General features: G+C 50.5%; 14 protein-coding genes across 14 annotated transcripts; 5 read left to right on the forward strand and 9 right to left on the reverse strand.

Annotated features, from left to right (window-relative positions):
• Nucleotides 1–44: 44 nt before the first annotated feature.
• Nucleotides 45–263, reverse strand: N7489_003437 (uncharacterized protein; the record flags this gene model as incomplete). The annotated part of the gene is made up of 1 exon (XM_056709192.1): nt 45–263. The coding sequence occupies one exon, from the start codon at nt 261–263 to the stop codon at nt 45–47; it is 219 nt and encodes a 72-aa protein (XP_056573494.1).
• A 516-nt stretch (nt 264–779) lies between these two features.
• N7489_003438 (hydroxymethylglutaryl-CoA lyase) lies at nt 780–1938 on the reverse strand (the record flags this gene model as incomplete). The annotated part of the gene is made up of 2 exons (XM_056709193.1): nt 780–1604; nt 1684–1938. 2 exons carry the CDS (start codon nt 1936–1938, stop codon nt 780–782), a joined length of 1080 nt encoding a protein of 359 aa, XP_056573495.1.
• A 261-nt stretch (nt 1939–2199) lies between these two features.
• Nucleotides 2200–3564, forward strand: dph1 (2-(3-amino-3-carboxypropyl)histidine synthase; the record flags this gene model as incomplete). The annotated part of the gene is made up of 2 exons (XM_056709194.1): nt 2200–2362; nt 2420–3564. The coding sequence occupies 2 exons, from the start codon at nt 2200–2202 to the stop codon at nt 3562–3564; spliced, it is 1308 nt and encodes a 435-aa protein (XP_056573496.1).
• A 281-nt stretch (nt 3565–3845) lies between these two features.
• N7489_003440 (uncharacterized protein) lies at nt 3846–6731 on the reverse strand (the record flags this gene model as incomplete). The annotated part of the gene is made up of 2 exons (XM_056709195.1): nt 3846–6466; nt 6710–6731. The coding sequence occupies 2 exons, from the start codon at nt 6729–6731 to the stop codon at nt 3846–3848; spliced, it is 2643 nt and encodes an 880-aa protein (XP_056573497.1).
• A 585-nt stretch (nt 6732–7316) lies between these two features.
• N7489_003441 (uncharacterized protein) lies at nt 7317–7724 on the forward strand (the record flags this gene model as incomplete). The annotated part of the gene is made up of 2 exons (XM_056709196.1): nt 7317–7392; nt 7468–7724. 2 exons carry the CDS (start codon nt 7317–7319, stop codon nt 7722–7724), a joined length of 333 nt encoding a protein of 110 aa, XP_056573498.1.
• Nucleotides 7725–7733: 9 nt separating this feature from the next.
• On the forward strand, nt 7734–8313 carry N7489_003442 (uncharacterized protein; the record flags this gene model as incomplete). Its single annotated transcript, XM_056709197.1, has 4 exons — nt 7734–7780; nt 7837–7926; nt 8022–8164; nt 8249–8313. 4 exons carry the CDS (start codon nt 7734–7736, stop codon nt 8311–8313), a joined length of 345 nt encoding a protein of 114 aa, XP_056573499.1.
• Nucleotides 8314–9662: 1349 nt separating this feature from the next.
• Nucleotides 9663–13096, forward strand: N7489_003443 (uncharacterized protein; the record flags this gene model as incomplete). The annotated part of the gene is made up of 6 exons (XM_056709198.1): nt 9663–9746; nt 9803–9820; nt 9890–9911; nt 9978–10134; nt 10200–10299; nt 10361–13096. The coding sequence occupies 6 exons, from the start codon at nt 9663–9665 to the stop codon at nt 13094–13096; spliced, it is 3117 nt and encodes a 1038-aa protein (XP_056573500.1).
• Nucleotides 13097–13827: 731 nt separating this feature from the next.
• On the reverse strand, nt 13828–14827 carry N7489_003444 (F1F0 ATP synthase subunit 5; the record flags this gene model as incomplete). Its single annotated transcript, XM_056709199.1, has 4 exons — nt 13828–13941; nt 14000–14089; nt 14163–14477; nt 14666–14827. The coding sequence occupies 4 exons, from the start codon at nt 14825–14827 to the stop codon at nt 13828–13830; spliced, it is 681 nt and encodes a 226-aa protein (XP_056573501.1).
• A 744-nt stretch (nt 14828–15571) lies between these two features.
• Nucleotides 15572–16599, reverse strand: N7489_003445 (Mob1/phocein family protein; the record flags this gene model as incomplete). The annotated part of the gene is made up of 4 exons (XM_056709200.1): nt 15572–15813; nt 15883–16016; nt 16069–16162; nt 16221–16599. 4 exons carry the CDS (start codon nt 16597–16599, stop codon nt 15572–15574), a joined length of 849 nt encoding a protein of 282 aa, XP_056573502.1.
• Nucleotides 16600–17183: 584 nt separating this feature from the next.
• On the reverse strand, nt 17184–19803 carry N7489_003446 (putative intracellular protein transport protein (Sat1); the record flags this gene model as incomplete). The annotated part of the gene is made up of 3 exons (XM_056709201.1): nt 17184–18064; nt 18118–19200; nt 19260–19803. 3 exons carry the CDS (start codon nt 19801–19803, stop codon nt 17184–17186), a joined length of 2508 nt encoding a protein of 835 aa, XP_056573503.1.
• A 400-nt stretch (nt 19804–20203) lies between these two features.
• Nucleotides 20204–21073, reverse strand: rrg9 (mitochondrial ribosome assembly protein RRG9; the record flags this gene model as incomplete). The annotated part of the gene is made up of 1 exon (XM_056709202.1): nt 20204–21073. One exon carries the CDS (start codon nt 21071–21073, stop codon nt 20204–20206), a length of 870 nt encoding a protein of 289 aa, XP_056573504.1.
• Nucleotides 21074–22516: 1443 nt separating this feature from the next.
• N7489_003448 (hypervirulence associated TUDOR domain-containing protein) lies at nt 22517–22818 on the reverse strand (the record flags this gene model as incomplete). The annotated part of the gene is made up of 2 exons (XM_056709203.1): nt 22517–22695; nt 22770–22818. The coding sequence occupies 2 exons, from the start codon at nt 22816–22818 to the stop codon at nt 22517–22519; spliced, it is 228 nt and encodes a 75-aa protein (XP_056573505.1).
• A 2026-nt stretch (nt 22819–24844) lies between these two features.
• On the forward strand, nt 24845–26203 carry N7489_003449 (phosphotransferase family protein; the record flags this gene model as incomplete). Its single annotated transcript, XM_056709204.1, has 1 exon — nt 24845–26203. One exon carries the CDS (start codon nt 24845–24847, stop codon nt 26201–26203), a length of 1359 nt encoding a protein of 452 aa, XP_056573506.1.
• Nucleotides 26204–26934: 731 nt separating this feature from the next.
• N7489_003450 (succinate dehydrogenase assembly factor 4) lies at nt 26935–27354 on the reverse strand (the record flags this gene model as incomplete). Its single annotated transcript, XM_056709205.1, has 1 exon — nt 26935–27354. One exon carries the CDS (start codon nt 27352–27354, stop codon nt 26935–26937), a length of 420 nt encoding a protein of 139 aa, XP_056573507.1.
• Between the last annotated feature and the right edge of the window lie 144 nt (nt 27355–27498).

Genomic DNA, 27498 nt, shown 5'->3' on the forward strand with positions numbered 1-27498 from the left:
GTCTTGATAGGTTAAATATGTTCGCTGCAGAGATCACGACATTTTCAAGTGCCATCTTGCGTAGGCGCGCTCGACGAACTGGATTCGTCGTTGGCAACAGGACACGGCCAGGAATGCCGTGCACGCAGTTTAGACTTGCTGTCAGGGGCTTCGTCATAAGTGACAAGGTCGGTGGAAATACCTATGCGGAGGTCACCGTGGTGCTGGTCGAGGCTTTTGGCAACTTCACCTAGGACGAAGCCAGGTGGGAAATTCTCGGGCATCCCCAAATTGAAACGGAAGCGTCACAGGTCGAGAGTGGAAATATAGTAGCACCTGAGAAGCGAGGATTAGAAAAGGAGGATTACGCTTTGTTTAAGAGGAAAACAGAAGAGCGTTGTTGAGAGGGCCGACTCCAAAACTGTATACGGTTTCTGGAAGGTGTCTACCTGAAATGAGGAAGGGCTCTGGGGGAAGCCGCTTCTAAGAGACACTACCTAAAAAGGCTATTGCAGTCAAGAAGCTAATAGAAAGACTACTAAAAAGACTACTAAAAAGACTGATGTCCATTTTTCAATATGTAACCTTGAATATACAACCATTGATAGTTCTGACTTTTAGTACCCCGACAATGAAAGCTACTTGATTTCCTTGAAATGGACGTATATTAGTGCTAAAAGTCTTATCAATAGCTATTGACAATAAAGCCTAAGATACAAGGTAAGCATATTGTGTCGTGTTGGCAAATATACTACTAAACACTCCGAACAAGAACAAGCACAGGCTATAGCGCAAATTGATCAAAGCGACGCTTTTTCATCCGCAAGACGAGCGAGAGTCGCCTTTCCAGCCCGGCTACCATTAGCTCGGTCCAACTCCCCACTAATCCAACCTCCAATCTTCGACATCTCATCCAGGTTGATTCCCGTGTGCATCCCCAGGCTGTGAATAGTGTGCACAAGGTCCTCCGTAGCCACATTCCCCGTCGCGCCCTTGGAATATGGGCAACCACCAAGCCCGCCCACGCTGCTGTCGAAAATACGGACACCATGCTCCAACCCGACGATTGTGTTCACCAAGGCCTGCCCATAGGTATCATGGAAGTGCAACGCCAAATCTGTATTAGCGATGCCAGCAGCCTTGAGTGCCTGCATAAGCTCCATGGTTCGGGGAGCGGTGCCCATACCCGTTGTGTCCGCCACTGAGACCTCATCCGCTCCCATCTCCAGCAGCGTGGCGGTAATATCTGCAACCTTGACAGGATCCACATCAGGCCCTTCATAGGGGCATCCTAGTGCGACAGAGACATATCCGCGTACCCGGATATCCTTGGTCTTTGCTAATGAGACAATCGGCTTGATGCGCTCCAGTGACTCGGCAATGGAGCAGTTGGTATTGGCCTTCGAAAAAGCTTCCGTTGCTGCTGCAAAAAGAGACACCTCCGTGGTTGTCGCTGCCTTCGATGTCTCTCCAGTCGCATCTGCAGGGACTCCTGTCTCATCAAGTATCTTGACCAGGTTCTCCAGTCCTCTGATGTTGGGGACAAGATAGTTGTATGCGATTGTAGACTGTGCTTTGGGGGGTTTTGTGAGAATATGCTCGCAAATTTCAGCCGTGCTTGCCATCTGTTATCATGTAACCAAATCATCAGCTTTCCGTGTCCGAAATCGCCGTAGGACACGATGCTGCTCAGCAAGAACATACCTGGGGTACCCATTTTGCAGGCACAAATGAGCCAGCTTCAATGGTAGTAACACCCGTCTTAGCCAGTCGCTCGATCAACTCAAGCTTTGTTTTCATTGGAATGGACTTCTTCTCATTCTGCAGTCCATCCCGAGCGCCAACCTCCACGATGCGGACATGGTCCGAGGTTAACCGCGACTCGGTTGCGAAGCGACGTGCAGAATGTGAGGAGCGCAGGGCTGAGAACAAACTCAACCTGGGGCGAGCTGTCATCATGGTTAAGTTTAGGCCAATTTGTATGATCAGAATAACCAGAATTGTAAAGGAAATAGCAGGTAAGAGGGAAAGCTTTGGGAATGGAACAGTAGGAGGCCGAGAATGCGGAGAGCGCTTTACCACTTCCGGACTAGTTATCACCCCACCTCTGCTGAGTCAGTCGGCAGAAAAAAGAAGTGGGATGATACAATATTTGACGATCATCAAGATCAGTGGGAGGTCCAACTTCTGAATTTTTGACACACATTACAACTGGATATAATGGATCCAAGTATTCCTGCGCCCTCTACTGAGGATGGCTCACAACCCGCCACCCAAATGCGGCAACCAAAGAAGAGATTTGTCGGACGACGAACAGCGGATGCCCAAGCCCAGAAGGATACGACCAGTCAAAAGGATGTTGAGTCCACAGCGGTGCAAACAGGTACTTATCTTACTCTGGCACAATTAAGGTCCATATACTTATTTCCACTTGCTCCAGCCGCTCCCAGACGCACTCCTCGCACGCTCAACCAAGTGCCGCCAGAGATTCTGAACGATCCCGAGATCCAGGAAGCAATGGAGCTTCTGCCCAAGAACTACTCGTTCGAGATTCCGAAGACAATCCACCGAGTCCGCACATCAAGTGCCAAGCGAGTAGCCCTCCAATTCCCAGAGGGACTCCTCATCTTCGCCACCACCATCTCCGACATCCTAACCCAGTTCTGCCCTGGAATCGAAACCCTCATCATGGGCGACGTCACCTACGGCGCCTGCTGCATTGACGACTACACAGCGCGCGCCCTAGGCTGCGACCTGCTAGTACACTACGCACACAGCTGCCTGATCCCAGTCGACGTAACCCAGATCAAAACGCTCTACATCTTCGTGGACATCAGCATCGACACAAGCCATCTCCTCGCAACGCTAGAGCGCAACTTCAAGCCAGGACAGTCAATCGCGACAGTAGGCACGATCCAATTCAACGCGACGCTACACGGACTGAAACCCGTGCTAGAGCGTGCCGGGTTCCGCGTCATAATCCCACAAATCACACCACTCTCTAAAGGCGAGATCCTCGGCTGTACATCACCCCAACTCTCCGAAACCGAAATCGACGCAATCCTCTACCTCGGCGACGGCCGCTTCCACCTCGAATCCGCCATGATCCACAACCCCTCCATCCCGGCCTACCGGTACGATCCGTACTCGCGGACCCTGACGCGCGAGAGCTATGAGCACGAGGAGATGCACACTATCCGCCGGGACGCGATCGCCACGGCCAAAACCGCGAAAAAGTGGGGGATTATCCTCGGCTCGCTCGGTCGACAGGGTAACCCACACACTATGGCGATGATCGAGCGACACCTACGCGAACGCGGGATTCCAATCGTTAACTTACTGCTGAGTGAGATCTTCCCCGGGAAGCTGGCGTCTATGGCGGATGTGGAATGCTGGGTGCAGATTGCTTGTCCGCGGTTGAGTATTGATTGGGGATATGCGTTCCCGCGGCCACTGCTGACACCGTACGAGGCGCTTGTTGCGCTGGGTGTGCGGGAGAACTGGGATACCGGGAATAAGGGCGTGTATCCGATGGACTTTTATGCGAAGGAGGGGCTTGGGCGGACGAAGCCGCAGCAGGCTTAAGAGGTTGGCTGTTGGAAAATAGAAAATATATACCCCATTATAGACTTAGGGCAGCAGGACTGGCTCTGGCTGAAAGGTTATGACAATGATATACACGTTGATATGTTTCCGCTTAGATTATCACGAAAGTAGAGAGTATAATACAGAGAACAGGAGTATTAATAACCGCCGGGCTATCGAAGGCACCGACGAAAGACATCATGGCATTTCATTTCCAAATCCAATAAACAGATTCTAATCAAATACAAAGTTTCATAATACAAGATGGTGTTCGAAATCAATCACCCCTTCACATCATCAGTACTGTCAGTGTTGAAATCACTGGCACTTCCACGCCGAAGGGAGAGGACATTCTTATTAGCCAATTCATCGGCGGTGCGTTCAGCAGCCCGCCATCGAGTAACAGCCTGCTGAACATCCTCAAACATCTCCAACGAGTCCTGGATGATACCACCCTCGTCGGAATCGCCCAGTTGAGTACTCTCGCGCGAACCCCGGTCACTAGACATGGGGAAAGCGGGTCCGAATCCTCGTTGAGGAATTGGGTTGAACATGATAGCATTGGCGAACATACGAATCAACTCTTTCTCCAGCTGTGCAGAGTTCACAACTCCCTTTGGGGGTATGAAATCTTCATTCTTTTGCAACATGAGCACGCCGCTTTTGGACGGCGTGCCACCAGGAGCGGGAGACTCGCCATCCCCAGCTGGAGTACTGGCTGATTCTCCAGCAGTGGCGACGGCTTTGCTTCCCTGGTGGATGGCAGATTTGATCGACTTCAGGTCAGATGGCCGGTAGATGAGATCGTGGTAGCCAGGGGCATCGCGCTCGCTAATTGGCTTGGCAAAGATCGAGGCAAGCTTGTGGGTGGCTACATCGTTCATAATTGGTGCCGCGGTGCGGTGGAAGTTGCGCGTAGCCATAACATATTGAGTCGTGTCGAATCTCGGGATGTCCGCAGGATGGGGTTCAAGTTCCACTGCTTCACTTGCGCCACGTTTACGTTTTGTCCGCGGTTTCGGGGTCCCTTCGTCGGCGGTAGCAGCTGCACCCTTTCGGCGGCCCGTTGCTCGTGATTCACGTACAGTGTCTTCCGAGGGCGCAGCCGACCCATCACGCGAAGCCATGGATCGCCCGCGACTCCGAGAAGAAGCCGAACTTGCGGCACGCGTCCTCCGCATTGAAGTCAGTTTCTCGGTCTTTGCGACGGGAGCTGGTTTGGTGTCAGGCTGGCCGCGTCGTGGTTTCTTGCCTTCCACAGATTCAGCTCGTTGGCCTAGATCTATTCTCGGGGGAGGTGACATTTCCATCACATCAACGGGTGATTGGCTTCGTTCACTGATGGGACTGACGTCCTCCGGCCGTGGCCTTGGCGGTGAGCTCGGAGAGCGCGAAACCCTCGGGCGAGGAGTTCTCTTCCATGGCGTGGAGGATCCTTGCGTGTCGATTGACAGACGTGGATGGGAGGCGCGCGATTCGGAGAAAGAGGGGAATGTCGCACTCGGGGTTTGGGAAACACGTGGGAGGCCAATTGGGACAGGCGTTTGAACTGCAGACGGGATGGCGCTGGGCGTTTGTGGAACAGGAGGTTGGGGAGGCTGGGCTTGTGACCCTGGCAAAGGCGGGTTGGTGGAAAGTGGTGGTACAGGTCGCTTAGCAGTAGCCTGGGCTGCTTGAGGCGTAGTAGCACCTGGCGAGACGACGGGGTACGGTGAGTGGGGAGAAGGATCGAGCTGCCACTGCTGGAAACTCGGCTGAGCGGGGGTTCGTTGAGATGCTGGCGCCAACGGTCCAGCCTTATCCGCGACGATGGGCGCAGGTGGGACGGGATTGGCACGAGGTGCGATTTGCGACGGATGTGCCGGTGTGACTCGCGCCCCGGCTGGTGTGGTTGGAGGGGCTTTCTGGGTAGATGGAGCAAGTGGAGGTTGGATGGACGGTTTTTGTGGGGGAAGAGTGGTGGTGGGCTGCGGTTGAGGTGCTTGCCCAGCTATGTCTTGCGGTTTGGGTGTCGGGGTTTGCGCTTGAGGAAGTGGAGCTTGAGGTTGGGCCACAGGAGGGGCAGGTTGTATTTTCGGGGATTCTTTCGTCGTAGGGGACACACTTAGCGCGGTGTGCTGTGATTCGGGCTTTGCCTTGTCCTGGGCGATCGGGACGGTCGTCGCAAGTGGTTGACCTGTCCGACCATGTACATTCGGGCGCGGCGTCTCTGCCTTCAGAACAGTATCCTTCCCTTCGATGGGCACCGGCTTCACCGCTGTAGGTGCGGTAGCTGCCGCAGCGGCTGGTTTGTCCTCCTCCTGCTGTAGCCGTTCCAGCTCAGCCCTGATCTCTGTGTATTTTTTCTCATCGTCCCTGATCTCTCTGGTGACTAGATCCCTGTATTTGGTGTAAAGGTGTGCCACTAGCTCTGGGATAAGCGTGGCATGGGTGAATCCGCCGGACAATCCATCTGGTCGCGGACTGGAGACCTTGCGTCTCTTTGGATTAGGCGGGCTGGACGTATCTGCGGGTCGACCGTTGACCGGGAGCGCAGCATCACGACTGAATCCATCGCGCATCAACGTCGCATAAAGATCTTCCAGCGCCTCTGGGGTCAGGCGATCGGCATCGAAGTCGGCATTCTCGCGCACGAGTTGATTGTTTCGCAAAAGTGTTGAGATCGAACCGAAACTTGTCGGTCGGGAATCCGAGGTCGCTAAGGACTGGAAGAACAGAAGGGACTCAAACGAAGTGTATGCCGACAGAGGAGGCATCCCCCATTGCCCGTCCGGTCGGCCACTGGGGGAAAAGGCTTTGAGGATGGGGGCCACGGTGGTCGGTGGTCGGCGATCAGGATGGTCGCGGAAACTTTTTGGTGTCGCCGAACTGCGAGCTTCAGGGACTAGGCTGGCTTGGTTGGCTAGTAATTAGAGATAGCGAACGCGACAGGCTTGAAACGCGATACGCATAGACCTTGACTCTATCCGCACGAAAAATTGAGCGGGAAAAAAATGAACGGCGACCGCAACGGATCAGGTAAAAACGCGTCAAATTTAGGGCTAGACAGAGCGATGAGATGAAATGCCCCTGTAGAATTGAAATGACGATGGAAATAGAAATGGGGGTTGAAATTCGGGGAACATTGAAGACATCACGATGCTACTGTACTGTATGGTATAGGTCATGTGACCAGTTGCCAGGGAGGAATCTGCCAGAATGCAAGTTATGCAACGTGTACGACGTCCTTTGTCTATATATTGGATCTATAAATCTATAAATCTGAATGGTTTCTATATTATTTTGAAGCATGGACGTTTTCAGCCTTATATCCTTATATTCTGGTAAAATTGTGCCTATGTACGGAGTACTGTAGTACTGCAGTACTACTCAACTATAATGAAAGCCCCTCAGGGGTTATTTTGCCTATTTTGCCTTTGTCAAAGAAAGTCTCCTAATTCCCTACTTCCCTAATTTCCCTTTATAAGGTGAGCCAAGTACTCCGTACATACATAATGTACTATGTATGTGCAACCCCTATTTCTCTAAATTATAAACCCATACATACGAAATTGAGAAAAGAATAAGACAACGTATAAACCATGGAAGTAAAAGATGTATAAAATCGGCAACCCCTGAAACCAAAACCCTTACAATGCGAATAATGGCGTAGAACCCCTGTAATACAGCTGTAACACTTACGAGCTCTCTCCTTGCCGGTGGAGATATATGGGACCTCCAATTACCGCGACTAGTAACATAGTCGGTGGGCTATGATCATCTCTCAATTTCGCACTTCTCCCCTTCTTCTTCTTCTCCCCCCCTTTAGCTTCCTGGCAGGTCTCCAAAGTTCTTTGCTTATCACTCTTCTATCTGTTCATCGCGACTATTGATATCCCGGTACTACTTTCATCTCCCCACCAGGTTGTGGCTTATCTGTCGTGAAGTATAGAGAACTGACAACTGTTTTTTTGCCCAACAGCATCAAAATCCTCGATTCAGTTTCATCTGTGCTTGATTCTTGGCTGGTCCTGGTCTCGACGATACCTAAACCGCCTAATACCTTAATTCCGCGACTTGCTCTTGCCCCGCCTGTTTCAAGGTCGCACACCCCTCTGCCGTTCGACTGTTGGGACCCGTTCTGTGATCACGGAGATCCAGAGAGACCAGAGGTCAAATAATCACACAAGATGTCTGACATGGATCGCGAGTGGAAGCCGAAGGCCCGGCCTCAGTCGTTCGTTTCCCTATATTGGCGAATCTCCGAATAGTGGCATTAACCGTGACCTCCAGGACCATGGCGCAGGCCTTCTCATCGGCCTTGGACAGCGCCTTTATGCTAGATTCCGACGTCAACAACCTTTCCCAGACTATCGACCAGAAGTGAGTGGCACTTAATAATTTCCTACCATCGATATCGCACGCGACTCTTGTCCTCACGATACTTATTTTTCATGGCGCTAACCTCAAATTCAAAGAAAGCAGCAGATGTTGATCCAGAACCGCGAATTGGAAGAGCTGCAGAATCGCATCCGTGAGGCCGAGAGGCGCCTCCAGTCCCAGACTACCGGGGGTGACAAGACTTCATCCCAAACCAGCCGTGGACAAGGCCAGTCAGCGGGTGAGCGTTCAATCTGATCTTTTTGCGGGCCGATTGATATAGCTGGCCGGGTTTGCGCTGTAGCGGGATCTGACTGTGTAACAGTTTCCCAGGGAGGATCCAACAACGAGCAGCAGCCGGAGCAGTCTGAGCAGCGGGGAAACAATTGAATTCCGAACGTCTGCAAATGTGAAGATCTGGAAGGTCAAAAAAGAAAAATAAGGCCACCAGGCCCTGGAGTCGAAACTAGATTAATGCTGGGACGAGCGCATCAGGGCGGAACTCTCTATCCGTGATATTGGACCCGCGCCGCGTCTGATAGACGCAATATGTTCCAGTCGGCGTGGTTGTTTTATTGGGATGATTTTTTTAGTTTTATCTTTTTTTTTTCTGGCATCCTTTGAGAAACCCCCCTATTGTATGGATCTGGCCATGGAATTCTTTTCTTCAAGGCCATCCCTCATTTGCACTGCTACGGCAATGCGATTCGCCCGTTCTTTTTTTTTGCCTTTGTGCCTGAAATTGGAATTCTTTCAATCAGATTTACGGCCAGACCCTGGATATCTACATATTTATACCCTTGGCGTAATGCGTACCTCTTTTCGTCCAGAGTAAGTGGAGATACTCCTGCGCCTTTCAAGCCCGAGCCAAAAGATAAACCGGTTATGGATTGACTTATGTCCAATGAGAGACCTGCCAGAAATCGGACGCCCTCTCCACTTCCGTCATTGTGTCCCTGCCCAGGTGTTTCCCTGGTCAAGGCGCAGAAACTAGAGGGCACGGGCTTCAGATGTTGAGTCCCCTTAACAGAGCGGGGCATAATGTTGTTTTCATACACTTCCTCGTTTCCTTGATACTGGAAGGATTTCAAAGGTTCTTGGCTGAAGGATATCTTAGGATATCTTATAAGAGTACATATATTTTTATATATTTTTCACTCAGGGTATCTCTTGATCTTTTGAGGGCATTATCCTTGAGATGGGGAGGGATAACAATGAACAACAGTGTAAATCATCTTAGGGTTTCATCAAACAGCTTCTGGGCCAGAGCCATTCTCCCAGATAGCCGTAGCCATGTCGTTGGTTGTCTTTGGACACGTGCATCTGGGTAGGGTGCTGTATCTGTTTCACCGTGAGAATAATCAGAAGCCGACATTTAGGCACTCCGAACTAGGGGAAATGAGACAGGATATTGATATTGAATATCTGATCGGATAATAACCTTGGAAATGAATTTGAAGAAGCTCCGGGGAAAACCTCAGGTCCATTGGACCTCCATTGGACCTCCACATGACCTGTCCAGGCCCGAACCGAACATACTCCTATCGGCCAATCAGAGGCCCTGATTCAACTCAACCCCGAATCTCCACCCCGAGTGGACCCGTGGAAGTGATTCACGTCATTCTCCATTGGCACTGCATGAACAAGATTCCCCTCCATTTTGGTCTTCTTTCCTCCCCCCTCTCTATTTCCATATACTTTTTTGTTTTCGAGACTTGGTTTTCTTTGCAATTGCCATTATGGTTTTAATCGATGGGAAAGAAGTCATCACAGAGGAAGAAAGGCGCTTAAAGCAAGACCGCGAGAGAACCAAGTATTGGAAGGTAAGACCCCTCCAACTTTGCGAGCTTTTGAAGAAGTTCCTGCTAACTGAAAACAGCGCTGGGGACCATATGTGGTAAGTCAAGGCCTCGGGTAGCTCTGAAATATACATATTGGCAGTGCTAAAAGCTCTTGGATTGGATAGGCAGAGAGGCAGTGGGCCACAGGTAAGAGCTTGCAAATCATAACGCCAATTGGGGAAACAGGCTAATGCCCGCTTTCTCTTTGGATAGTCAGAGAGGATTACAGCGAAGATGGTGACGCCTGGAGCTACTTCACCCACGATCACGCTAGATCGAGGACTTTCCGCTGGGGCGAAGATGGAATTGCCGGTGTATCTGATACACATGGCATACAGAACATTGCCTTTGCATTTTGGAATGGTGAAGAGTAAGTCGAGACCCTGTTTGAACGCTCTTGGTCTGGTCCCCGCATTTAATCTGACGGGAGTATAGCGACTTCCTGAAAGAACGTCTGTTTGGTTTGTCAAACCCTCAGGGTAATCATGGTGAGAGTGTCAAGGAGGCACATTTCCATGTGGACAACACCCCGACGGTATACTCATCTATAAGCTCGATCCAGTTCATCTCCAGCAATTGCTGACCCCGGAGTATAGCATTCGTACATGAAATTCCTCTACAAATACCCCCAGAGAAAGTTCCCATATCAAGATCTCATCGATGAGAACGCGAAGCGCTCACGCTTGGAGAAAGAGTATCAGATCCTTGATACTGGCATCTTCGAAGATAACCGCTACTGGGATATCTTTATCGAGACTGCTAAAGAGGCCGACGACGAGGAAGAATTGCTCTTCCGTGTCATTGCCTACAACCGTGGCCCGGAACCTGCTCATCTACATATTGTCCCTCACGTATGGTTCCGAAACACGTGGTCCTGGGGTGATGAGAAGAAAAAGGAAAGACCATCTATCAAGAAGGAGGGACCGATGGTGGCCAAATCGGAGCACAGCACAATCGGCAGGCGATATGTTTCCTTTGCGCCATCGCCTCCAGTTGGATCTAGTGATGACGATATCCAGCCTCAGATGATGTTCACCGAGAACGAGAGTAACAACAAGTTGCTATGGGGTACTGAGAACGACACCCCCTATGTCAAAGATGCATTCCACCGCCATATAGTCGAAGAGGAGAAGGGCGCTATCAACCCAGATAACGAAGGTACCAAGTTCGCTGCCTGGTACGCCTTCAACAACGGCGATGGAGTCCCTCCCGGGGAATGTGCCGTTGTCCGTTTCAGAGTGTCACGTAAGAAAGAAGAATTTGTCGACGAAGAAGTTCTCGACGATGTGATTGAACAGCGCCGCGCTGAGGCGGATGACTTCTACTACCACCTCAACCCTCTGCCCATGAGCGATGATCTCCGCAACATCCAGCGTCAAGCCTTCTCCGGAATGATGTGGTGTAAGCAGTACTACAACTTCATTTGGGATCAATGGAGCAACGGCGACCCTGCTGAAATTCCTCCTCCGCCGGGCCGAAAAGGCATTCGTAATGAGCAGTGGCGCCATCTGTACATCGACGACATCTTATCGATGCCGGACTCTTGGGAGTACCCGTTCTTCGCTGCGTGGGACACTGCGTTCCACTGTATCCCACTGGCTATGATGGATCCTGATTTCGCAAAGAAGCAACTCGACCTCCTCACACGTGAGTGGTACATGCACCCGAACGGTCAGTTGCCTGCGTACGAGTGGAACTTCGGCGATGTGAACCCACCCGTGCACGCATGGGCTGTGTTCCGTACGTTCAAGATTGAGCGAAAGATGTACGGACGACAGGATTTGGACTTCCTGGAACGTGTATTCCAGAAGCTGCTGCTTAACTTCACCTGGTGGGTAAACCGCAAGGACTCCGGTGGCAAGAATGTGTTTGAGGGCGGCTTTTTGGGACTGGATAACATCGGTCTGTTTAATCGCTCGGAGCCATTGCCCACTGGCGGCGTGCTTGAACAAGCAGACAGCACTGGTTGGATGGCCTTCTACTCTCTGACCATGCTCAACATAGCCCTGGAGCTGGCCAAACACCGTCGCATATACGAAGACATTGCATCCAAGTTCTTCGAGCACTTCCTGCTCATCAGTGACGCAATGACCTTCCGTTCGGGCGATGACGCTGTGCAGTCACTCTGGAATGATGAAGATAACTTCTACTACGATGCAATCTCCTACGGTGGCCCATGGACCCAGCAGCTACCTATTAGGTCCCTCGTCGGTTTGATCCCGCTGTATGCAGTTCTCACCTTAGAGCCTGAGCTTATCAACAAATTCCCCTCGTTCAAGCGACGACTGAACTGGTTCATCGAGAACAAGCCAGACATAGCGGAGCGCAACATCGCCAGCATGACGCACCGCGGCAAAGATGATCGACTCCTACTAGCCCTCGTCAGCAAAGACCGTCTCGTCAAGATCCTCGAGCGTATGCTCGACGAAACAGAGTTCCTATCCGAGCACGGCATCCGCTCCATGTCCAAATTCCACCAAGACAACCCGTACTCCATGGAAGTCAACGGCCAAACCTTTAAAGTCGGCTACGTCCCCGGTGACTCCGACTCCTCTCTCTTCGGTGGCAACAGCAACTGGCGCGGCCCCGTCTGGCTCTGCGTTAACTTCCTCCTTGTCGAGTCCCTCCTCCGCTTCCACCTGTTCTATGGTGATACCCTGCAAGTCGAGTGTCCCAAGGGCTCAGGGGACTACATGCACCTTGGACATGTCGCAGAAGAACTGCAACACCGCATGCAGCACCTCTTCGCCCGCAACGACGAAGGCCGCCGCGCCGTAAACGCCGGCTCCGACCTCCTCGATTTCGACGAGCACTGGAAAGACAATCTCTGGTTCCACGAGTTCTTCGACGGCGACAGCGGGCGCGGGCTGGGGACATCGCACCAATGCGGATGGACAGGACTAATCGCAAAGGTCATCCACGACACCGGTATCAACTGCCGTCTACCGCAGACGCCACGGTCGCCCTTCGCTGCCGCATCGCACTACTTCGACGACATCTTCTCCCGTTCTGGACGACCGCGCGGCTCGGACCGTCCGTCTATCCGTCGCTCGTCCACTACACGTTCCATCGGTAACCGTAGCGACTACTACTCTGGCGATGCTACGCCCGCCGCGTCGACGGTCTTGGATGAGGACGATGAAGACGGTGGCCCTGGTCGTGTGGGCAGTCGTAGGGGCAGCACTGCGGACCCCGACAACCAGAATCATGTTGACCACTATGTGGAGAGTCAGCTGAAGCGGGTGCGCAGCTCGGCTTCGATTGCTGCGTATGAGGATGAGTTTGAGACGAGGGCTGAGAAGGAGAATGAGCAGAACGGACAACAGTCTTGATTGGATTTTAGATGTTGTCCATCTTTTGCATTCCATTCGTCTTCCGTTCGATGATATGCCTTCGTCTTCATCGCCTTTTTCCTCTCTCCTGGTCGTTTTCCTATCTGGTTGCTTCTGAGAACGATAATAACGATCTTCTTGTCTGTGACTACTGCTCTGTTTCTTTCCTCTTCCGTTTTTATATATGCTGCATGTCCTGCTATTTATCGTTTCCAACCTATTCATATTTTCGGAGTATATATATAGTCTTGATTTCTGGTGCGTTTGATAACGAAGTAGACGTCAATATTATTCATTAAGTTCCCAGGAAGAAAGGACTACTTGTTCGCCCTGCGCCTAGGGTATTACGCCTAGCGAAGTCAAGCATAAATAAAAATCATCGCGTGGATTGACCGATCAGAACGGCACGTCGGGTCGAGGGGATACACAAGGCACGACAAACACCAAGGCAAGCGGATTGAAGGGGTAAGAAATACATGTACACTGCAGATTATCAACCCGCTAGACCAACCTCGGAATGTGTCCTTCCGTACCTTGTAGGGCTCAGGCTTGTAATGATCTGTAAGACACCAACTATAGATGAATTTGTGCAATTGACAATGAGAACAAAACAAAATGAAGGTAGAAAAGGGAATCTTCCAATTCCCCCTTTCTCCTACGAACGCTACCGTTCATCCGGGACGATATGCTATAATCTAACCATCCCCTCAAACGCTGAGGCTAATTTACATTTACAAAGCATCGGAAAGAGCCTTGTTCATCTTGGCGATCTTGGAAGAAACGCTAAGATCAACGGTGCGGTCACCAATTTCAACGATGAGTCCACCAACGAGGTCGGGGTTGACCTAATTTATAGAGTTAGTAAACAGCCACTAAACAAAAATTTCAACCAGTACAACGCACCTTGGCAACAACCTTGAGCTTCTTGCCCTGGCTGAACTGAGACTTGGAAACAGCCTTCTCAAGACGGGAGATGGTCTTGGCATCGAGCTCCTGCAGACGAAGTTTTAGCATATACCCTTTAAATCTTTTTGCGAGACCGAAACCCAGCCCATGGAGGACGTACCTGAGCACTGGTGATGTTGAGGTCGATCTCGCCGCGGTGAGCGCCCATCAGGGTAGCAAACTTATCGCAGACACCCTCGAGGGAACCGAGACGGTTGTTTTCGGCGAGAGTCTCGAGGAAGTTCTGGAGGATACCGGCCTTATCGGCACCGGCAACCTTAGCAAGCTCTTCGACGATAGACTTCTTGTCGGCGTTGGTGAGCATGGGGGCACCGAGGATGTTGGCGAGCTTCTTGTCAGCCTTGAGGGTCTCGCCGAGGGTAGAGATAGCACGGGCAGTCTGGTCGAGAGCAGCGGACTTGGCGGAAGCGGTGTACTATTGACGAGCATGGTTAGAAGGGAATTCATTCCGGTGATGGGTTATAGTGTTTGTGATGAGGATTTCAAGATTGCTTTTTAAAGATTGGAACACGACTGTGGGAGGGGTCGGGGAAAGACGGGGGCGTTCGTCGCGAAAAAGACGAACACACAGTCGCGACAAGACCGAGCAATGGAGGTGCATACCAGAGCAGAGGCGTAGGTGCCATCAACGCCGAACAGAGCGACGGGAGCGCGGGTCTCCTGGGCCGGGGTGGCATAGGACCTGATGCCGTTAACGGCGGCGGTGCGAGGAACCGAGAACTGGGTGGCACGCAGGCCAGCGCGGGCGAAGCGAGCGGACATCATTGTGCAATTGGCTGGAGAAGTGGCCTCGAGGAGGGAGAGAGACACAGAGGGGTTGGATGGGGAGGTGATATCGACGTTCGGAGTGCTTGCTTCAAGGATGCAAGGTTGAGACCTCCGGGCCGAATGTTCCCGTGATCACGTGCCACACAAGAACCAGGTCACGTGCTTCTATAATTACTTGGCGGCTTCGACGTATCTTCGACATCAATGTGGTCAGTTGGAGCTATAGGACTTGCAAGACTTCTAGTTCCTGGTGGTGTTGATACTCCACATCCCACAGTCGAATTTTACCACACACTGCAATATCATTAGTCGAATCTGGCAAAAGAAATCCTGCTTCTATGGATCTGGATCCTCTTGAGTGTTAAGACCAAGACACAAGCATGAGATTAGGGCCAATCCCGTGACTGTCTAGGCCAGTGTATGGTTGTGGTTGCTCCTGCAGGTATTAAATCTACATATGTAGTCTAACACACTTCCCACATAGCCTACTACATCCCGCAAAATAATCAAAGAAGCGCCCTCTTTACAAAACTCAGAAATAAAGAAATATCCATGGATTCATCGTTTCGGTCTTCGCGTCAGGTCAAGCCCCAAACGCCAGAAAGTCCAAGCTAAAATACTGCAATGCATGCACCGCACCCGAAACGCCGTTGAGATATCCTTTCCGCAGACCAGTCAGTATCCCTGACTACGGGGATCAGATGCAAAACACAATTACTACCTAATTTCCCGATCCGATCCTCAGTCGCTGCGTAACATACTATCCACCAAATCACCTAGCGGCCCCCAGAAATCCTTCCCACTGGCCAGCTTGTGCTCGTCAATGAATAAGACATAATGCTTGAAGCTGGTGTTGAGGTGAGGCTCGAGGCCGAGGTGCACTACCACTGGGTAGTGGTGGCAGTAGATGTGGGCGTAAACACGGTATAGACGTTTGAAGATCTGACGGAGAAGACTGGGGAAGGTCTTAGGGAATGGGACACCTGGAAAGGAAAGAAACCGTGTCAGCGATAGATCTACTATGTTACGGATGACAACTAGGTAAAACATACCGATCCGGCTGGGGAACATTTGCTCGTTGTCAACATTGCTCTGAACCCAGGCCATCAAGTGTTCAATGTATTCCGGGGCACACATCTTCGTTGGCCGCTTGAAATTCTCCGAGTCTTGCCAGAGGTACTCAAACCTATTCAAACTTGTAAGCCGAGGGTCAATGACATGTCGAAGAAGTACCATACTCATCTGTAGCCTTCATCTCGGGACATGTCTGCGGTGAACAGAACTCAGTTATTGACCCGTAGAGAAGGTTGATCTGGTTGTAGAAGTCGACAACTAGATTGCCAAAACATCAGCAGATGCATACAGCACAACTTCACAAGACATGTCTTACTATTGACGGCGAGCCATTCATTCTGATCTTCGCCTTCGGGCAGCTTCACGGCCTTGCGCAAACTACCACTTCCAAGTGTGGCTTCGGCGAACTGTCGTAGCTGATAACTGCTCGTTCCCTTGGCGGCCGAGCGAGGCTTGAAGGGGGCACGTGTGCGTGCATTGCTGGGAGGTGTTAGTCCAAAGCAGCCCTGTTTGAGTGCGCGCACCGCTGGCGAGAGGTAAGATGGAGGGTCCGAGAATGGGATATGAGAAGTGCGAGTAGTCTGATATAGGGCAGGAGGGCTGACAACGGAAGGGAGGTGGGATTGCGGGGAGCGAGAGGCTGGCTCCTCAGGGGAAGGGAAATGAGCAGCGGGAGGGGTAGCGGGGACAGACATGGTGGTGATGAACGAAGCCATATTCTCTCACGAGAAACACGCGAAGTAATCCCTTTCGGTAGGGGTGTATTTCGGCGGGGTTTGCGCTGATCGCGATGTGCCTACATTCCAATGTCAGATACCAGTTGCTGTCCAAGATTAGAGGAATGCCATCACATGTGCTGCTGTGCTGACATTCTGGCGTGTAGACAAATGCCAATGATACGTACCTAGCAATGATTCTGGATGATATGTCCGAGCGAAACGTGCAATGAGAGTGATGTTATCGAGTTTCAGCCCCAAAGTTGATAAAGTGAGATCCGATCCGTTGACTGACCGCGTTGCCCCAGTTACCGCATCTACGTCACAGCTATACATAAGAATATATATTTATACATAGGCTCAACTAGTAATACTATGCAGTTATTTTCCGATTCAATTTGAATATCAATTATACATGGGAATGCAGAGCCCCGTGGGGCTTATATTTGCGGGAGTTTCTCCCTCGATGGCACAAGGGGAATATTGAGGAAACGAAAATCAAATCAAACATAACCTGCGCGGCAGGCAAGCACATGTGTACGTCAAGTGTACATCTAGACTTTCTAGATTGGATAGCCTTCATTCTCCTCGGGCAGTCGTTCTCGCACAGTCTCTCCATAAACGGTCAGTGGGATAGCGATCTCGAATGATTCACAGTTCAAATGCTCCATAGCAGACAGCACAGTGCCGCGATCGTCCGATGACAAGGCCTCGAGTAAACGAGTGCCTGAGGGTGGGGCACCTTGCTCGCCTCGAACATTGGATGTGACAAACTCGAATCGTAGTTCCCAGTCGAGAGTCACACCGCTCGTCAAGATCGAAGGCGTAGCTGTGATGGGGATAGCAGGGCTGAAAGCCACTCTTGTGGCATGGAGTGTGTTCTCGAACAGAGAAGCATGGATGCGGCGCGTGGTACGGTGAATGCTGGCGTTTGACCGGATGGCTAAAGTAGGGGTGACTTTTTCGGACGTCTCTAGCGAGGCACGTACAGCGTAGCATGGAATTGTAGCATCTCCAAAATCCATGGTGGCGATAATGGTTTCTCCAAGACGGTGAACCGGCCGGTTCAAGACGACCACTGCGATACGTTTACCTTCGCGGGCAATCTCAAAGCGATTGGGGCTGCGGCGAGAGTTCACGGCCTGGTTGCTGCGGAGGATAGCAAAATCTATGACATCCTTGGACGTGAGCATCTGGGGTAACCCTTCGACGCTAGGTCGTCTCGAGGGCGTAGCACCAGGTGGGAACAACGTATTGGAACGCGCACGTTGCTCCAGAATTTCGTCCACGAAACCAAGGAAATCGGCCGCGGAATGGTGAGATTTGCTGATACTTTGGTTTTTCGTTGCCACAGGCATCACTGTCCCGACCTTTTGCACCTTCGCTTCATCCCGTAGGAGTACATAAGGTGACATCAAATCATGCCCTAGAATATCTCCCTTTTCTATAAAATCGTGAGAACTTGGGATGAAAAGCAAGGTAAGGAATATAACTTACCATTCACGCCGCTAAAAACGCGGAAGGGTATATTGATGCGGTTGACCTTCTGGGGCTCGTTAGGCCCGCTAGGTCGCTGAGTTCCAATGACCAAATTATATGAGATCTTGATTGCTTTTCCTTTATGACTCGCCGGGAGTCCTTTGGGAAGGGAGAACGAGAAGGAATATGACTGTTCCTCTCCTGGTGCCAGCCGGAGGTCAACAAAGAGCAGCGACTGCGAGGTGGATAATAGTGGAATTGATCTCGACGATGTAACACCGCGCATCTCTCGTAGCCCATCCAGTTCATTATTTGAAAGAAGACCGTTGATGGATTCCTCTATAGTGTTCCATTTGAGTGCGCCCCAGAACCCACCAGTTTTACGTGGTCGCTCGGCTGTTGGCGCTGGTCGGCCAGGAAGTCCGCCTGAACCCGGTTGGCCACCGACAACTCCCTTTCGCTTGACTTCGTCGAAGGCTGACTGATTCACTAATGACCCATCGACCGTGAATGATGCGTTAACTTGCGCATAGCCCATCAGCAGCGCCTGGCTGTTGGAGGCTTTGGAGGGAGATGGAACTACACTCGAATGATGCCGCGCATGCCGCATGGGAGGGGGAGCTCGCGCATTCTGTACCGAGTAGTTTGTGTATTCTGATCCGAGAGTCTCAGTGGAGTGATCGCTGACGGAGTAGAACTCCCCACTGCTCCGGCTGCTCCCATTAACGCTTGTGGCTGATATAATGCGGGTTAGTTGCTGGTGCGCCGGTCCAGTCAGACCCTGCGCATCTCTAACAGTGGGCCTTCCTCCGGTTGATGATGTACCGTTCGTTGTCGCCGACTTCGGTGACGGCGTGCGCATGGTGCGATTGTTAGCTGAATCGGTCGAAGGCGTCGCCGGAAACTTAAAATCGAGGGGAGGTGGTTGGGGCCGTCGTGAAGGCGCACGTAATGGCTCTACTGGGCCCATTGGACTAGTCGCTAGAGAGCTAGGGCGGCTAGCTCGCCCTAAGTGGGACGTATCAACTCTCAGGCTGCCGTTGGGATGTTCGCTCGGAGTCTCTGTCAATGGAAACGGAAAGGCCTGCGAGGGGGATCTCGCTGAGAAGAGACAGTCATTAGCTCAAGGTCCGCTAGTCAATGGACTGTCCATCATCTACCTTTTTTGTACGAATCCTCGCAGCTATTGTTCCTTCGCGGTAAAACCTGGAGACTCGCCGAGCGCCCATGACCCCTGGCTGGCTGGTGTCGATTGTAATGGTGCGGTGAAGGCGTCGGATCTGCTTGGCCTTCGCTATCAATGGAGAGGATAGAGACGGATCGTTTGTGGTTGTGACCTGGTTGCCATGCTCGCGGTGTAGAGGGGCCGTTGTTCGGAGGAAAGCTATGAGAGCCGACCAGCGGAGAGCTCAGGGACGAGGCTGCCCGGTGATAAGGCTTCCGTTGGGAGCTAACGGAATATGATCGGCGACCAGAAAAGAGAGCTTGTGGAGATTTGAATCCGAAGAAAGATTCCGAGTTCGAATTAGGTGTGTGGTTCGCGACTCGAGAGACCTTCCGTGAATGTTGAACTCCTTCACCCGCAGTGTTGGCATCGGCGCCAGTATCGGCCACGTTCTTGAATGTTATAGTGCATTCCACATCCTCTCCTGCAAATATAGTTTGGTCCTTCCATTTCACGAAGACTTGGATGTTGGATGGCATGGCGGTTGTGTCAGCATGTGGGCTGCAGTTCGAGGGGAGCTAAGGCCTGGGGGGGGAATTGCCGGCACGATGAGCTGTAGTTAGGTCGAAGCTGGGTGAAATGTGCCGACAGTAGCATTCTGTCAACCTGAGTGAACCATGCTGGTTGTAGAGTTGAAGGTGTGTTGCCGAGGGGGTTGCGTGGCGATGATATCCTTGCTCCTAGCTCCACCCCAAACTACGGGCTAAATGACATATGATACCCACCCTACTGCAACCAAGTACTATGGTAAATACGTTGTTTACTCCCAAAAGAAAAAGTCATAGCTGATAGTATTTATTGTACAGGCATAAATTGAAACCATATCTAATGTACAGGCGCTTAAAACCATATCGAACTTGGTAAAATGTACACAGACGACTATCGTCGCTTGCGATTGTTGTCGTCATACAGCACATGGAAGTCTGAAAGAGTTCGCGTGCGGTTGGTCGAAGGGCGAAGACCAAGCTCAGCCATACGACTCCAGATTCTATCGTGTCGGTTCTCCCATCGTTTGCGCCGACTCTCCATCTCGTCCTCCGATGGGCGCCATTTGCTCTTCAAAATCCGGCGAATAGCTTCCGGTGAGACTTCAAACTCCTGTGCAAGGACAGCGGTCGTAAATTGTTCGGGAGCTTTCGCATGGAGATGACGAATTCCATCGAGGGCATCAGGTGATAGCTTCTTGGGTGGGTTCCAACCACCCGCGAACTTCTCCTTCAAAGCCGCTTTTTGCACTTGCCAGTGCTCAGGCTTTTTATTTCCTTTGTTCTCTGAGAACTGTTTAACTTTGTCGGTCCTATCTTGCCACTTGCGAGGCTCCTTTTTGGCCTCCCTGCGAGTCTCGTTGCGGAAAGCTCTGCGCTCTCTGTCGGTTCTTCCGGTGCGATTTTCTGGGTTCCCTCGATGATCTTTGGGCTGGCGTTTATGGGTATTCCATCCATCGGTCTTGCCAGGTGAATCATAATCTTTCCTTTTCGTTGTTTTGTGTTGAGAAGGCAGAGTGTCATCGGCGACGGTCAGGGTTCCAGGGACTGCGGGCTCTGGTTGTTCATTCTGTGAGTCGCACAAGCGTGGCATTGAACCGAAGGATCTTTGGAGTTGAATATCCGAAGAGAAAAGAGGAACAGAGGCGAAAGGTCGGCGATAGGGGGTTATTGAAGAGGCGCCAAATTTACTGCACTGGGAGCGGAAAACATTGCGCAGAACGGCAGACAAGGCCAACCTTGACGAGGCAGCGCATTTGGTCATCTTAACAATATGTTTGATGAAGAAAAGGGGAGTGACGAAGATAAATGTGAGACCTCGGGATTGATCTAGGTAGAAAATAAGAAAATAGAAAATATCCGGTGGCGATAAGAGATAACCACATGCGGCTCGAGCCACACGGCTCACCCCGAGACACATGTAGTTGCAGTAACTAAATGCGACGTTCTACCTTGTATCTTAGGATTTATTGTCAATAGCTATTGATAAGACTTTTTATACATCCATCAAATGCACACCAATTTTTTTGGAGCATTTACTTGTGCAGCAGCATTTGGAAGGCAGATGCTGGAACGCGAATGCAGAGGTTCGGTGGTCTTGGTTGCCAGTATGCTTGCAGAATTGCAGCAATCTGCCGGAGAAAGAGGATAGAGTCATGTCATGTCGGGGTGGACGGGTCCATGTTCAGCAATTACCCCAAGTTTAGGAAACGTGCCGCTACTGCGTTGCGGGAAATTCTTGACTGGCCCGAAGACTCCGGAGACCCAATTATGCTCTTTCCGGCAGAAGACGGTTCCTCTATTGGATCTGCTCTTTCTTTGCGTTCACAGCTTCGAGATCATCAGTTATGAAGAAGGGTATAGACTGTGCATACCCTAGAGCTTGGCGTCGTCAAGCCTTCCTTTCTACCTGACTCGATGAGAAGTGATGCATCGGAGAATACTCGAAGATCAGTTGCTTAAGTCAATTTTAGAGACCGAACGAAGTCTTCTGTTTGCGTTCAATTGCTTTGCTTTGCTCTACTATGGGCTAGGAGAAGAGCAGTACATCGTATTGAGCAAATTCAATACACTATCAGTGAACTAAAGCGAGCAAAGTATTACCCTTCAGTATCGTGATATTGGGATCAACATCACTTAGGTTGTGGAAAAGGCGCTATATTGGTGTTTCTCTTCTGTGGCTGCGACCTTTTCCTTCACAAGACCGCTGAGGAAAGGAGGCCCAACTGTCAGCAATGCGAATATCGGCAGTGATTTAGGGGCTAGATCGATACAGCGCTCCAAGCGTATCGATTCAGGTTTACTTACGCCTTGAGAGTCACAATGTTCTTTCTGTTCAGGTCCGATTTTGTGTATTAAGGCAAGACCATCTGTATGAAATGTAACACTTAGTTTAACCTTATTACTAGATTGTCGACCCAGCATGTTAGATCTCATGAATCAGGCCGAGTACGAAGTAACGGTGCTCTCCTCTCTTCAGCCTTCATTTCCGATTAGTCTTCTTCGTTAGGAGGCTCCGTATACAGAATTCTGAAACATCCATTTGTCAATCTTCGAACGACAGTGTTTACTCGGTCGATAGTTTGCCTTGACTCAATTAAATATTTCGTATCTACACCTTCCGGTCCGTTCAGAAATGGAAATCATTGGTACTAGGCCTAGTGCCAACTATATCTACTTCAACTCGTTACATGAGAATACGAGCAAGTCATGCCATATCCATAATGTTCTTCTCGTAGATCGTGGTCACTCGGCCCGTGTTTTGATTCTCAATCTCGTAGCGCGGCTGATCCTCACTAGCATCGACGTTGCGATGGGCCTGGTTTCCAGGCTCGGTCAGGACGGATCTGATGAACCCAACGCTCTCAGAAGTGCGCGATTCCGGGCCTGTATATTAATCAAGAGTATTAGCAAGGCTTTGGTCAAGACCCAATGCTACCCTTCAAGCTGATTCTGCTTACCCCCGACAGGTTTGTAACGAACAGTCTGACCGTTCCTGTACTGCGGCATCGTGGTGGATAGGATGTTTGTAGTTCGACCGTGGTGGATAGGATGTGTGTAGTTCGATCAACTGACAGATACCGTGTGCGAAATCCGTTTGACAAAGTCGATGATTGAGCGATGTAGCTCATCCTTTATATGACGCTCGAGCAGGTCCGCAGAGCAGTGAGGTAACATTTGTGTCAGTACGACTTTTCAGTGGGCTCAGACTTGCAAACGGTACGCATATATTGAAGCTAGTAGTGTGCAGGCAGGAGTAAGATGACGTGTACAAGAGTTCATGATCCGGTTAAAAAGAGACCTAATTCTCTCTGACTATTCTCTACCACACTAGATGTCATGATGACTGATTACTGCTCATAGGCAATATAGGCAACTCCCACAATGGACCTGCATACGATAAGGTCACCGCCACCGCTTCTATTTCTGTTGGAGTGAAACATATTTCCGCCAACGATGCTGCTGACTCAAGAAACACGCACAACTAGTTAAATCGGCGCCAAGATTCAACTATCTGAGGTCTCTTAAGATCTATCTGACCGTGTCATGCTTGTCCAGGGAAGTCATCAATACAGTACATGTAGAGAAACGTCGGATGTCACTAGTACGTAGAAATGACAGGACGCCTGCCCAAGCGGCACCTGGGGCTCAGGGCCCACTGTCGTCTCCTCCGCCAAACCCCTTGTCGGTTGAGCTAATATGTTTAGAACGACGAAATATTATATTAACATTGCTACTATCGGACGTCACCGCAATGATGGGTGTGTTACTTCACCAGCCGACAGTAGTCCGATGTCATTGGGATCGCCGGCGCCGCCACATGTTGATACCTAGGCATATAGCTTAATTCCAGCACAGACGTGCCAAAGCAAACCAGCGACAGAGGGCTAATCGAAAATGTCTCGTCAGTTTTGCATTACCTCGGCGGACGGTCACACCGGCTTTCTAATAGCGGAACTGATTCTAACGGACCCTAACTTCGCCAAAAGGATTCGGCTCTCTTACATGTCTTTCTATCCATCCTAACGCGGATTCTTGCAAAGAGCTCTCCAAGCTTGGTGGCAAGATCGTTCCGCACAAGGCTGGCCGGCTTAAAGATACTGTTTCCACTCTTAAGGAGTATAGGAGCAGATACGATGTGCTTGATTCCACCGGCAGATCAAGATAATTCGATATTACAGTCGAGTTGATTGGCAGCTAAACAAGCTAATATCTCGCATGTATGCTTTCTTAGTTCTGCTGGCTGCGACGACAGAGCGAGATAAGCAACCACGTCTACGTGGGTCTATAGACTTAGAAGCTATGTTTATGTCTTCAAAGGGGGATTCGTCGACCTCGACTGGTCATTCTCCCGTTATTGTGCGGTAGGCTTCTCCCCACGATCTTTGCATAAGAAACGGAAACAGTAATCAGTCGGCCTGTATGCGGCGGAGTGGACAAATGTTTTTAATTTTCTTACCTGGCTTGCGGTAGTAGGAGCCAGGTAGTTACCGTAACTATATATATTTTAGGGTGAGCCGACTCTAGAACTGTATACGGTCTCTAGAAGGTGATGTCTACCTAAAATAAGGAAGGACTCTAGGGGAAGCCGCTTCTAAAAGACATTACCAAAGAAGACTATGTACTCAAGAGGCTAATAGAAAGACCAAAAAGACTGATGTCCATTTCTTCTATTGCAACATCTCAACTCAATCCCCCCACAACCCGCACCCTCCCCTTCAGCTTCCACTCCCCTCGTCTTCCCTCTTTCCAATCACCTGTCTGTCATAATACATATGTATCCCCCTAAGCATCCCCATTCCCTAAAATGTGCCCCTACCTTTCACATGAACAACTTCAAGCCGTGGGCTCGCCCTTATAGAAAGTCATTCTCTCCGTAAGTTACTCCGGCCCGATATGGCCCCCGCTCACATGTCCTTTAGCGCATTTCTCTCGACCTTTACGCATATTCTGTTTTGCCCCTCATATTGAAGCTCAAACCACAGAATCTTAGCACCGAATCCACGGCGGACCAATCCCTTACATCGCGACAGAAATGAAACCCCTGGAGGTACAGCCCCCGGGCCTTGCCTGGGTTCAAAGAACCTTCAATCTTGAACCCCAGTGGACGGTGGAGCCCGATCCTCAGGCCATCGAGCGGACAATACAGTCGCTACTACCATCAAGCACGGTCCAGGTAACCTTCCTCGCCGAGGGCGCCTTGAACAAAATCTATGACGTGAAGATAGATAATGAGGTCTTTGTTATGCGAGTCTCGTTGCCTGTTGATCCGTACTATAAAACTATGAGTGAAGTGTCGACAGTGGAATGGATATCCCGTACCACAAATATCCCTGTTCCTCGAGTCATCACCTATCAATCTTCCCGAGAAAATCCTATCGGATTTGAATGGATCATTATGACCAGAATGCCTGGAAGACCGTTGAAAGAGCTGTGGCGCTCTCTATCATTTTCTGCAAAGACAAGTTTGGTTGGAGAGTTTGCGGCCTACTCTAGTTGCCTTTTTCGGAACCAATTCCAGGGGATTGGAAATCTCTATGGGACAGCATCTATTCCCAATGATTCTGGACTGTCTGAAGCGACCTGGCCTGCTGGAAACACAGCATATTCTAACAATTCACCTCGATCTGAGAAGGAATATTTGCCTACAGGATTACCAGAGTTGGGCAGAATTGTTTCTATGCACTTTTTTTGGGGGTCGCATATCCTTCAGGATGTTCATCGAGGGCCATTTACGTCTAGTAGCGACTGGATTACATCACGTCTCTCTCTCAGCGAGAAAGACTGTCAGTCGACACTAGACAATTTACCATCTAGCGATCTTGAGAGTGATGATGAAGCTGATGCAGATGATGCAACAAGAACATTGGAAATCATTGGAAAACTGAAACCCTTGCTTCCATCTTTCTTTCCACCAAATGGAGACAATCCGGAGCCCTCAGTCCTGGTTCATGACGACCTCTCTCGCCGAAATATTCTCGTTTCAGATAACGGAGAGCTAGCAGCTATTTTAGACTGGGAATGTGTTTCAGCACTCCCATTATGGAATGCCTGCTATTACCCTGCATTCTTGGAAGGGCGACCGCGACGCCTTGAGCCTGATCTAGGACGATATAAACCCGAAGCGAACGGAGAACCCTCCGATCTCTACTGGGAACACCTATGGGAGTATGAGGTCACTCTCCTTCGTGATGTGTTTATTGATAAAATGAAAAGCCTGGAACCGGGATGGGTGGAGGTTTTCCACAAGAGCCAACATCAAAGAGATTTCGACCTTGCAGTGCAAAATTGCGATAATGAGTTTGTTGCCCGGCATATACGTGCATGGATGAATGACATCACTGCTGGGGTGGACAACCATCGCAGCCTGCGCGATCGAATTGATGGGGTTTAAACTTCTCAAAGCAACCCAATAGGAGTAAGAACTATTACTACGGGAGTGCGGCTTGTGTCCGGTTAATAGTTGACTTGGTGCTGCCTGGGTGAGAAGGGTCAGTGCAGCCCTTTTCGACCGCCTGCTAACCGTCACATCAGTAAATATAGTAGAGGAAGCTTATAGAGCTAAGGAAGCTTACAGAGCTTTACATTAGCTAGCTTACTTACTTTCTAAAAGCGGGATCTTCTCTAGCTAAGGGCTTTATAAAGTGCTTTTCAGTAGAATAATAACGCTTAATATAGGCAAGGATATCACTAAATAGTAAGGTAATAAAGGAGAATACTTATCTTACTAAGTAGCTTTCCAAATTCTAGTGACCACAGCAGTTAAACCGACTTCCAGAACTCAGTTTGGCTATGCCTTTGTGGCTTAATGGGTAAAAGCTCGGAGTAGTGGCCGGCCTTGGATCTTAGCAATAAATTAGCCCTATACACAGATCAGGTGATTTGTGAATAGCTTCATATTTGTGGATGCAGACCAGGTGAAAAATGGGGGATCAACGTATGACCGATCATACAAGTACTCTGTGGCTAGGGAGGTTCGGGGATGTGTTTTCTTCCTAAGGCGATACCATAGAAAATCCAGAACCAACACTCACTCCCCATTTCCGGTTATGGAACATTATATCCCTAGGCAAGAAACACCAACGCCAACATGCATGCAAATCTCTGTGGTCAAGCTGGGGTCACTCAGAAATCAGTGACGCGACCACCATAGCTCCAATCACCAGCTGCGCCCCATCGCAGAGGCTCATTCTTTGGTCCACCAACTTCGCCAGTTTTGGGGTTCTTCTCGCCCTCAAAATCAGGCTGCAGTCCCTTTGGCGCATCGGGGTGAAGCTCGCCACCTTTGCCGTCCGCCTGGATCTCGGCCTGTGGGGATTGGTTGACCTGAGGTGTGCTGAATGCGCCAGTCGAGCGCTTTTGGAGTTGCTCGAAGATCTCCTGTTCCTCCTTCGGGAGGCGTGGGGGAGCCGGGGAGTCTGCGAAGGGTGTGGGCTTGTCGCCGCCGCCCTGACGAAGGAACCGAGTAGTGGAGAGTGGCCGGACTGCGCCGCGCGCTGTGGAAGCCGAGAGAATTGAACGGCGAATAACGAGAGAGTACACCATTGTCTCTGTGTAAGAGGAGAATGACAGGTCCAATGAGGAAGTTGTACGATATACGGGGAGATCGGGACCTCGGGGTTGTTGACTCACTCCACCGATGTGACTAAGACTGCCCGATCCCGATATCGCCTTTTTATTTCTCCCGGC

This window comes from Penicillium chrysogenum (genome assembly GCF_028827035.1).
Source record: "Penicillium chrysogenum strain IBT 35668 chromosome Unknown utg000001l_segment0_segment0, whole genome shotgun sequence".
Classification (NCBI taxonomy): Eukaryota; Fungi; Ascomycota; class Eurotiomycetes; order Eurotiales; family Aspergillaceae; genus Penicillium; species Penicillium chrysogenum.